General features: G+C 35.2%; 1 protein-coding gene across 1 annotated transcript; it reads right to left on the bottom strand.

Annotated features, from left to right (window-relative positions):
* Nucleotides 1–6050: 6050 nt before the first annotated feature.
* Nucleotides 6051–6866, bottom strand: LOC130665895 (uncharacterized). Its single transcript, XM_057466523.1, has one exon. It carries the CDS (start codon nucleotides 6864–6866, stop codon nucleotides 6051–6053), a length of 816 nt encoding a protein of 271 aa, XP_057322506.1.
* Between the last annotated feature and the right edge of the window lie 4703 nt (nucleotides 6867–11569).

Raw genomic sequence — 11569 nt, 5'->3', positions numbered from 1 at the left:
ACTTATAAATCATATGCTTATATTGCGTGGATATACAGTAATGTTTGCAGAGCTTACACGATGACATTTATCAATAAGCCGTGTGGACCGTAAGAAGACTCAGTAGACTAGAGATTTCCGTCTCTGTTTTTATTTATATGAATGATTTCATTTTAATTGGCTCAAGTATTTGAAAATTCGTTCCTTATTATTGAGAAGCGAATATCGCATGGATATACAGTAATGTTTGCAGACATCGATAAGTAATCCGTGTAAACCGTGTGAAGTTATAATAATAGAATTTCCCTTTATGTATTTATATATAAATGATTTCATTTTAATTGGCTCAAGTAATTTAAAATTAGTTACTTATCAATGATATGCTTATATCGCGTGGATATACAGTATTGTTTGCAGACATTGATAAGTAAACCATGTGAACCGTTCGAAGTTCTTATAATAGAATTTCTCCGTCATGTATTAATACATGAATGTTTTTATTTTAATTGGCTTAAGTAATCTGAAATTAGTTACTCATTAATGATATGCGGATATCGTATGGATATACAGTAATGTTTGCAGAGCTTACACGATGACATTTATCAATAAGCCGTGTGGACCGTAAGAAGACTTAGTAGACTAGAGGTTTCCGTTTCTGTTTTTATATTTGTGAATGACTTCATTTTGATTAGCTCAAGTAATTTAAAATTAGTTACTAATTAATGATATGCGGATATTGCATGGATATACAGTAATATTTGCAGACAATGATTAGTGAACCGAGTGAACCGTTTAACGTTCTAGTAATAGAATTCCCCGTCATGTATTTATATATGAATGATTTCATTTTAATCGGCTCAAGTAAATTGAAATTAGTAACTCATTAATGATATGCGGATATCGTATGGATAAACAGTAATGTTTGCAGAGTTTACACGATGACATTTATCAATAAGCCGTGTGGACCGTAAGAAGACTTAGTAGACTAGAGGTTTCCGTCTCTGTTTTTATATTTGTGAATGACTTCATTTTGATTAGCTTAAGTAATTTAAAATTAGTTACTAATTAATGATATGCGGATATCGCATGGATATACAGTAATATTTGCAGACAATGATTAGTGAACCGAGTGAACCGTTTAACGTTCTAGTAATAGAATTCCCCGTCATTTATTTATATATGAATGATTTCATTTTAATTGACTCAAGTAATCAAATATCAGTTACTAATTTATGTTATGCGGATATCGTATGGATATACAGTAATGTTTGCAGACATCAATAAGTAAAGCGTGTGAACCGTGTAACGTTCTAGTAATAGAATTCCCCGTCATGTATTTATATATGAATGATTTCATTTTAATCGGCTCAACTAAATTGAAATTAGTAACTCATTAATGATATGCGGATATCGTATGGATAAACAGTAATGTTTGCAGAGTTTACACGATGACATTTATCAATAAACCGTGTGGACCGGGCGAAGACATAGTTGACTAGAGATTTCTGCTCTGTACTGATATAGGAATAATTTTATTTCAATTGGCTCAAGTAATTAAAAATTAGTAACTAATTAATAATATGCAGATATCGTATGGATATACAGTAATATTTGCAGAGCTTACACGATGACATTTATCGATAAACCGTGTCGACTGTAAGAAGACTCAGTAGACTTGAGGCTTCCACTCTGTATTTATATATAAATGATTTTATTTCAACTGGCTCGAGTATTCAAAAATTAGTTTCTTATTAATGATATTAGGATATTGCATGGATATACAGTACCGTTTGCAGATATTGATTAGTATACCGTGTGAACCGTGTGATGTTTTCGTAGAAGAATTCTCCGCCATGTATTCATATACGAATGATTTTATTTTAATCGGCTCAAGTAATTAAAAACACCGGCACACAAAAAAAAATAAGTTCTCTGTACTTTTGACGGGACCGATTTATTCCCATGTATTTTGACCCGCTGAATCTGAATCCGAGGTCCGTTTAACCCGTACACCCTCAGATTTTTAGAAAACTTTAAAAAACCTCAAAAATACACAAAATCGACCGTTTTTTAAATTTATAAATTTTTTTAACCCTAACTAAGCATGATTTTTATGTATTTCGGTCCTTCACCTACTAACCTGAAGTTTGTTTAAAACATCAGCCATTTAAAGTCTGAGTAAATTCCAAAAAATCCCAAAAAATTGCAAAAAAGCAAAAAGATTCTTAGTATTGTGATGAAAAAAATTTTTTGAAGCATATCAAAATTTTTTTATGTTTTAGGCCAAAATATTTTTTATATATATATCACAGATCGAACAATATGATTTCTTTTATTTATTTCGATTTAAAAATTGATTTTTGTTATACCAAATTTTATTTTTTTCGATTTTTTGGGAATTTTTGCCATTTATTTAAAATTTTAGAGATATCTAAGCCATGGGTGTTCGATAATTATATGTGACAGATAGAAATACATGAAAATAATTATTTATATAGCCCTATAAAATTTTTTTCATCACAATACTAAGAATTTTTCTGCTTTTTTGCAATTTTTTGGGGGTTTTTGGAATTTACTCAGACTTTCAATGGCTAATGTTTTAAATAAACTTCAGGTTAGTATGTGGAGGACCAAAATACATAAAAATCATGCTTAGTTAGGGTTAAAAAAATTTATAAATTTAAAAAACGGTCGATTTTTGTGTATTTTTGAGGTTTTTTAAAGTTTTCAAAAAATCTAAGGGTGTACGGGTTAAACGGACCTCGGATTCGGATTCAGCGGGTCAAAATACAGGGGAATAAATCGGTCCCGTCAAAAGTACAGAGAACTTATTTTTTTTTTGTGTGCCGGTGAAATTATTTACTTATGATTGATATGCGGAGATCGCATTGATATACAGTAATGTTTGCAGACATTGATAAGTAAACCGTGTGAACCGTGTGACGTTCTAGTGATAGAATTCCCCGTTCTGTATTTATATATGAATGATTTCATTTTAATTGGCTCAAGTAATTAAAAATTTGTTACTTATTAATGATATGCTGATATCGCATGGATATACAGTAATGTTTGCAGAGCTTACACGATGACATTTATAAATAAACCGTGTGGACCGTGCAAAGAATTAGTAGACTAGAGGTTTCCGTCTCCGTTTTTATATATGTGGATGATTTCATTTTAATTGGCTCAATCTATTTAAAATTAGTTACTAATTAATGATATGCTTATATCGTATGGATCTACAGTAATGTTTGCAGACATTGATAAGTAAACCACGTGAACCGTTCAAAGTTCTAATAATAGAATTCTCCGTTTTGTATTTTGTATGAATGATTTCATTTTAATTGGCTCAAGTAATTCAAAATTAGTTACTAATTAATGATATGCTGATATCGCATGGATATACAGTAATGTTTGCAGAGCTTACACGATGACATTCGTAATTAAACCGTGTGGACCTTGCGAAGACTTAGTAGACTAGAGGTTTTCGCTCTGTATTCATATATGAATGATTCCATTTCAATTGGCTCGAGTAATCATAAATTAGTTGATAATTAATAATATGCGGACATCGCATGGATATACAATAATGTTTGCTGAGCTTACACGATGACATTTATAAATCAACCGCGTGGACCGTGCGAAGACATAGCAGACTAGAGATTTTCGCTCTGTATTTATATATGAGTGATTCCATTTCAATTGGCTCAAGTAATCAAATATTAGTTACTAATTAATGATATGCGAATATCGCATAGATATACAGTTATGTTTGTAGAGCTTACACGATGACATTTATCAATATACCGTGTTGACCGTAAGAAGACTTAGTAGACTAGAGATTCCTGTCTCTGTTTTTGTATTGAAACGGTGGGTTGCCGTTTAAAACTGTACAAGATGTTTTAACAGCCTTTTCGTGGGTTACCCTAGTAACTCAGACCCATGAGACTCTTATTCTATTATTCTTGTCATGATAATACCCGAACTGGCCTTACAAATCTAAACTAACACTAGTACTTATTCCAGGCTGAAGTTCGGTGAGATGGTGATGTCCCTGATGACCTTGGACTGGCTGGACCTGATGAGTATGCGATTAGAACACCTTAACGATAAAGGTGGGCAGGATAACAGGTGAATTCACTCGAACACTGGTATCAATTATTAATTAAGATTTTATTAAGAGAAAATGCTTAATCAATGCCACTTCCCACAAACTGATCGGTATTATTAATTAATAACCCCAATTAATAACGGGAGCGTTTCTCAATTTAACTAAGTGTAATTTGAGCTCAATCTGAGTTTAATTAAACTAACTGTTAATTCACTGCTGATTAACTAACTGTAATGCAGCACTACTGGATTGATTGCAACGACTGCTTAGAATATTACAAGGATTCTAAACTAAAGCCGGTACCAAAAACCTGATTTTGATTGATTGCGCTCCGTTATATAGACGTGCCGACGCACTGTCCTACGTGATATTACCTGAGGTTACATGATGGCGGAGGCGCACGAGGCAACTTCGTAACACCACCCTCCTTAACTTTAACCCAGGTAGTATCAATGACTTTGATGATAACAGGGTTGAAGTTAAACCGATGTTTCAGCGCTGACAACAGCATATCCATTCATTCATTACAATAATGTCACATTCACTCTGTGGCCAAAATACTGAGATACTGCTTTACAAATTATTAGCAGGTATCTCACAAAAATGAAAAATTATTTTATAAACTCTTTCATGAGTATCAATATAACTATTACATATAATGATTATCCGTATAAGTATTATAAATATTATTTATAACAATACACAATTAATTCTGGTATCAGTTCAGTACGGACTCATCAATGTCCCTTATTCTACATTCAGGTACCTTTTCTCTGATTAGTAGACTCAAAAATACAAAATAAAAATATATTCGAATAAACAAAAAAATAAAAACTTTACAGATACTGATATGTCACTATCCGGTAAATTAAATACGTTGTCAACAAAACTAACTCACGTTTGTCAAAATCGGTGATATTAAATTTATGTGAATGAAAGTTCCAAATAATAACTGTATATAAACCAAAAATAAAAATAACAATAATAATTAAACAAAAAACCGGTATGTAAAATATACTATTGTTAATATCACACTTTTTTCTGTTGAGCACTTGTTTGAACTCTCTTGAATTCACATAAACTCTGGTCGTGGTCTGGTTTCATTACGGAGATAACGTTAAGTACGCACCCCGTGATGCCTTGGTCATTCCTACCCGTATCCGGCAGGATTGGTATGAATCGTTGGCAAACGGATACTGCGTTGAACAGCGATGGCAGTACCGTTTCATTGCTCTATACCCTTCGGTGTTCCAGTGATGGTATGGGCACGTGTTGTTCGTGTGTCCCAATCTTCGGCAGTTAGTGCAGTAGCACTCCCCTCGTAATTCATTTGGACATTTGTCAAATGAATGCCCTTTTTCCTTGCACTTTAAACAACCTGGTTCTAGAACCGGTGTAAGTCTGGTCTCGATGGTTTGTGTTGCTACCGTTCTCGTTGACTTTGGCACTACGTCTTTGGCAAGTTTATTTACAGCTGCCTGCCACTCTGGTTTTGAAATAATTCGCCTCAAATTGATCTCAAGCAGTTGAGATGCTTGACCAACACCAATTTGACATGGTATAGCAATAGATGGAATTGGCATCTCTGGTAATTTTACTGGTTCATCTACTGGTTTTTCTGGGATAACCAGTACAGAGTTCTTCTCTTCGTAAACTAACACGTTGCTGTTACGTCGATTAAATCCGGACAGTAACGTAACATCCATAGATACGGGGATATCAAAATTTAAATATCCGGCTGCCGTGGCAAATGCTGGATTCAGCCAATATGAATATCTATCGCCGATCCTTCCGTGAAACCTTTGATTTCGTAGCAGCTCTCGGTTCTGTTCTTCTTCTGGTTGTGAGACTGATGAAGTCTGGATCAGGCTCCCCAACGAATTCATACTAGAAAAATATGACTGATTAACCTATGCAACGTACTAGTGTTAGAGCTATTTTAATTGCTCTTTACAATAATTTATTTAATTTTATTATTTTGTCGAACTAACGACTCATTATCCGACCCTGGTTTATTTCGGTTTGATCGACGTGGAATTTTAAGATCATTAATAGTAAATGTACCGATTAATATATTATTTTTATCGCAAACATTTACTAAACTGTTAGAGTAAAAACTGTGTACATAATACGGACCTTTGCGTGGAGGTGCAAGCTTACCTGCGAATCCATCAACCTTTTTACTTAACTGTTTATTTCTGATATATACCTCAGCCCCGATGACAATATTTATATTTGGATCAGGTAATAATTCATCCTGACGATTCTGAGCTTTTATCATGAATGACTCGATATAATGTCGAAGTTCATCAATTAATGATAATACGGTATTGCGATTATCAGTCTTATTTAATTCGGTTAGTACTTTTCCACCCCGATGTAGATCTAAATATCTCGGATCTCGGCCAAAATTTAGATACGCTGGGCTGACGGTCAGCGAGCTGTGAACAGATGTATTATAAGCATATACAAGTTCAGGTAAATTTTGGTCCCATTTAGAATGTTTATCTGAAAGAAAAGTACGAATTAATGATTTTAAATTTCGATTTACTCTTTCCACAGGATTGGCCTGCGGATGACATGTCGGCGTTAGTTCGTGGACAATCTGGTGATCTTGCAAATATTCTGCAACAATCTTATTCACAAATTCAGTGCCGTTGTCAGTAACAACAACTCTTGGGTAACCCCATCGGTTGAATACGGCTCTCAAGAAAAACACTATTTTATTACCTGTTGGCTCTGATATTGGCTGAACCTCTAGGTATCTTGAGTACATATCACACAAGACGATGAGGTGAGTTTTCTGATGTTATGATCTGGGCAATGGTCCCACAGTATCAACTGATACACTCTCCCATAATTCAGTGATCGGTCTATGTCCTGGTGCTACTTGCGGTGGATTAGTGTCTGGTTTGTGAATTTTGCAGACTTCGCTATTATTTACATAATTTAAGACGTCGTGGTACATGTTCGACCAATAATAATGACTTGACACGTGGTGATATGTTTTTGTTGTGCCGCCATGTCCAGATACTAGTTCGTCATGCGCATTCTGAATGATTGCCATGCGCGCCTCTGGTTTTACGACGAATTTCCAATGCTCTGGCGCATCTTCAAATATCTGTGTCGGATGTCGCGGTCGATAATAATATAGGTCGTTGTCTATATATTTCCATTGAGGAAATCGGTCTGGTGTAGCCTTGACCTCCTCAACTTTCCTCGTGTACCACTGGAGTTGTACGTCAATGACTCGACTGAGCTTCTCTGTCTCGGGTTCAACACCCTCGTATGCTCGTGAGAGAGCATCAGCCGCCTCGTTGTTTACACCTGGTCGATGAACTATAGTTATTAGGGTGATCCAAAAAATAACAAACTTTTTTTTTTTCTTCCAAACAGGTTCAAAAGTTTCATTTAGATAAAAAAAGACGCCTGTGAAAATTAGAGCTCTTAATATTAACATTAAGAGGTTCCTCATCGCACTTTTCTATTTCCCATAAGAATAACATAGGAAAAATTTTTTTTACGTCTTCTGATTTTTATAAGTAGCTAATGATAAGTCATAGGAATAAATGGCAGGCATATTTTTGTAGGGAATTGAATGCTCTACAAAAAAAGATTCTTATCATTTTTTGAGGAATCTATTTGTTCAAAAGTTATTTGAGGTTGAAGTCGAATTCATATTAAATTTTGAGATTTTCTACTTTTCCGGCGAAACTATCAGACTTATTACAAAATATTATCAGACCTTTTTTGTAGACAATTTTATTTCCTAAAAGTTATTTCTTATAAAGTTTTTTCGAATTCCACATTGTTTTCTAGTTATTTTTATTTTAGTGTCAAGCTCTTAAAATCGATCAGAAGACTATTTTTTTATGAGCATGACATTAAAATAAAAATAACTAGAAAACAATGCGGAATTCGAAAAAACTTTATAAGAAATAACTTTTAGGGAATAAAATTGTCTACAAAAAAGGTCTGATAATATTTTGTAATAAGTCTGATAGTTTCGCCGGAAAAGTAGAAAATCTCAAAATTTAATATGAATTCGACTTCAACCTCAAATAACTTTTGAACAAATAGATTCCTCAAAAAATGATAAGAATCTTTTTTTGTAGAGCATTCAATTCCCTACAAAAATATGCCTGCCATTTATTCCTATGACTTATCATTAGCTACTTATAAAAATCAGAAGACGTAAAAAAAATTTTTCCTATGTTATTCTTATGGGAAATAGAAAAGTGCGATGAGGAACCTCTTAATGTTAATATTAAGAGCTCTAATTTTCACAGGCGTCTTTTTTTATCTAAATGAAACTTTTGAACCTGTTTGGAAGAAAAAAAAAAAGTTTGTTATTTTTTGGATCACCCTAATAGTTATAGTCCACAGTGAGTACTCTGCTACCCATCTGGCTAGACGTCCTCTTAGATTTTTGATGTTCTGTAGCCATTTCAAACTTGGATGATCGGTGACAACCGTTACTGGATATTCTTCGTAGTAGCCCCTCAGTTTTTGATACGACCAAATAACTGCTAGGCATTCTCTCTCCGTGGTTGTGTAATTTCGTTCATGTTTGTTTAGCGATCTGCTGATAGCAGTGATGTGGTACTCCCGGTCTTGAGCTTTTTGTGTTAATACAGCCCCAATTCCGGTATCACAGGCATCGGTGTATAATATAAATGGTAGATTATAATGTGGTACAGTTAAAGCTGGTGCATTCAGTAGTAATTCTTTCATTTGCTTGAACGCTTCTTGTTGTTCAGGACCCCAAGTCCAAACTGATTTCTCACTGGTGATCGAAGTGAGTGGATTCTGAATTTTTGCTACCATCTTCATGTGTCTTCTATACCAATTTACCATTCCCAAGAACCTTCTGAGTTGTTTCTTGTTAACTGGTTCTGGGTAGTCTCTGATCGCGCTCAGCTTGTCTGGATCCGGGTATAATTCATTTCCTTTTACAATGAACCCCAAATATTTCATCTCGGCAACGCAGAAACAGCATTTTTCTCGTTTTATATGCAGTCCTACTTCCCTGAAGACTTGGAATAATATCCCCAGAGTCTGTAGATGTATGTTGAACGTTGGCGTTGCGATGACCCAGTCATCCATATACGGATGGATATAATTAATCCAGTACGCTGGTAAATTAAGCTGGCGTAAAACTTTTTTCATTGTTTGTATTAGCAAATCCATATTTCGCTGGAAAGTTCCTGGTGCTGTGGACAGTCCAAACGGCATTCTGACGAATTCGGATGACCCCATTCCTTCTACAGCAAACGCAGTATACTTGCGATGTTCTGGTTTAATCTGAATTTGATAATAAGCATTAGTACAGTCAATAACACTTCGGTACGCACCTTCTCTGATTACTTCCAATGATGTATCAATTCTTCTCATCGGATAATTTACCATCTTCATGATTTTATTAAGTGGTCTGTAATCGATGCACATCCTCCATGTTTTAATGTCATCCGCGTCTTGCCCTGGTAATAATTTCTTCTTAACCATTACTGGCTGAAAACTCCATTCACTGGTGCTTGGCTGGATAATTTTCTGGTCCAACAGTTGTTCAATAATTTTATGTAAAGCCTCAGTGACCTTGGGTGATCGTCTATAGGGTTTGACACGTATTGGCAAATAGTCATTCAATTCAATTTCATATTCAACTCCTTTTAATGTACCTAGATCTGCTTGGTCCATTAATTTAAATTCAGCATCTAAAAACTTGGTTAGCTCTTCTTGTTCGTCTGGTTTTAAATATATTGTGCATATGTGGTTACCTGATTTAATATCTTGACAAACCTTGGGTTGGTCGTCATGCTTCCACATCCACATCATTTTATCTGCACATAAGTTAATGCCGTGGTCCATCATAAATTTCATGCCAAAGATGATATCATCTGGCATCTTGTGAAATACTTCGAACCATGTGTTTATTTCGACACCATCTATTTCAATATTGACGAATATTCTCTTAATGCTTTTCATTGCTGAGTTGTCTGCTAATAGAAATGAATTTTTAATTGAATCATATTTAGTTTTAATTATATTTTCCGGTATTAGATCTGCAACCTTTAATGTGATAAAATTTCTACTAGCGCCCGAGTCGAATAATGCCGTGCAATTGATTTTATTTATTTTTACTTGACAAATAAAATGTTTACTCACGTTTATTTGCATTTTGCCGCCTAGTGTTGCTCCCGCTGGTACATTAAACGTAATTTTGTTTATTTCTTGCCCGCTATTTCGTCCTGTTCTTTCCCTGATTGGACTCGGCTCAAGGTAATCACTTCCGCAACACTTTGCTAAGCAGTCTCCCATGCTGGCAATCACTAACTGGTTACAATCACCGTAGTTACTCTGAATAGATACGTCTGACGCGCTAGATAGCTCGTCGTTATCTGTACTCGTTTCTCTCCCGCTCGAGTGATGACTGTATGCCTCCCGTCCTCTCCAAAGTGTGGCGTGGGGTGATTGCTGTCGGGCGAGTACAACCCCCTGTACTTGTTGCACTCGCGCTGTTAGTTTTTTATACAGCTGCATGTCTTAACAGTCTCACCTACTTTTAAACAATTCACACAGATATTTACTCGTTCATTTCTGCAGTCCCGGGACCTGTGTCCTCCTCTTTCTCCGCAGTTAAGGCAAATGTAAGTGCCTCCGACCGTTCTTGTAGATGATCTGGATGTATTTGATCCTGATCTTTTGTTACGATCGTTCGAGTTCGATCTGTCTCTGTGTTTGTTATTATGTCTTTTGTCAAATACGACATTGATTTTTTTGTCGTTTGATTTATCACTGTGTATTTCTTGTTCTGGAGAATTTTTCATTGCTGGTTTTCTCAGGTGCCTCTTTTTCCTGACGAGTCGTTGTACTCTTTTTTCTTCTCCTGATTGTGAGTCAGTGTCAGTCTCTCATATTGAGTCCCTGGTGTTCTGTAATCTCCTCACAGTTGACCTATTTACATCTCTAGCCTTTCTTTTATCTGCTAGCCTCCTCTCCGCTGTGGCTATTGCTTCATCTAGTTGTGTGTATGACGGAATTACTGGCATGGTATTAAGCTCAGTTTGCATTTCTGCTGTTAATTTCGGTATTAGGATGTCTAGCTCTCCTTTTAGGCCTAGAGGTCTGTCTAATTCTTTAAATTTAGTTCTCATATTTCTGATGAACTCCTGGGTGTCTTCGTTTTTTCTTTGATATGTGTTAAATAATTCTTGTAACACATCGGTGTCTTTCATTGTCTTACAGAACGTTACCTTGAATGAGCGTTCGACCTCTTCCCAATTTGACCATAGATCGCAGTTCTGGTTTATCCATTCTTCTTCATTAATGGCAATTTTTAACAATTCCAATCTGTCTTCAAAATCGAATCTCTGCTCTCTGCATACGTCTGTCAACTTTTTGATCCACTGTTTTGGTTGTGATGATTTTGTGAATCTTAATCCTTTCATCCTTATTAAGGTTTCCATCAGATGTATTTTG

Source organism: Microplitis mediator, chromosome 3 (assembly GCF_029852145.1).
Source record: "Microplitis mediator isolate UGA2020A chromosome 3, iyMicMedi2.1, whole genome shotgun sequence".
Classification (NCBI taxonomy): domain Eukaryota; kingdom Metazoa; phylum Arthropoda; class Insecta; order Hymenoptera; family Braconidae; genus Microplitis; species Microplitis mediator.
The sequence above is the reverse complement of the archived record's forward strand: the minus strand, read 5'-3'. Positions and strand labels throughout refer to the sequence as shown.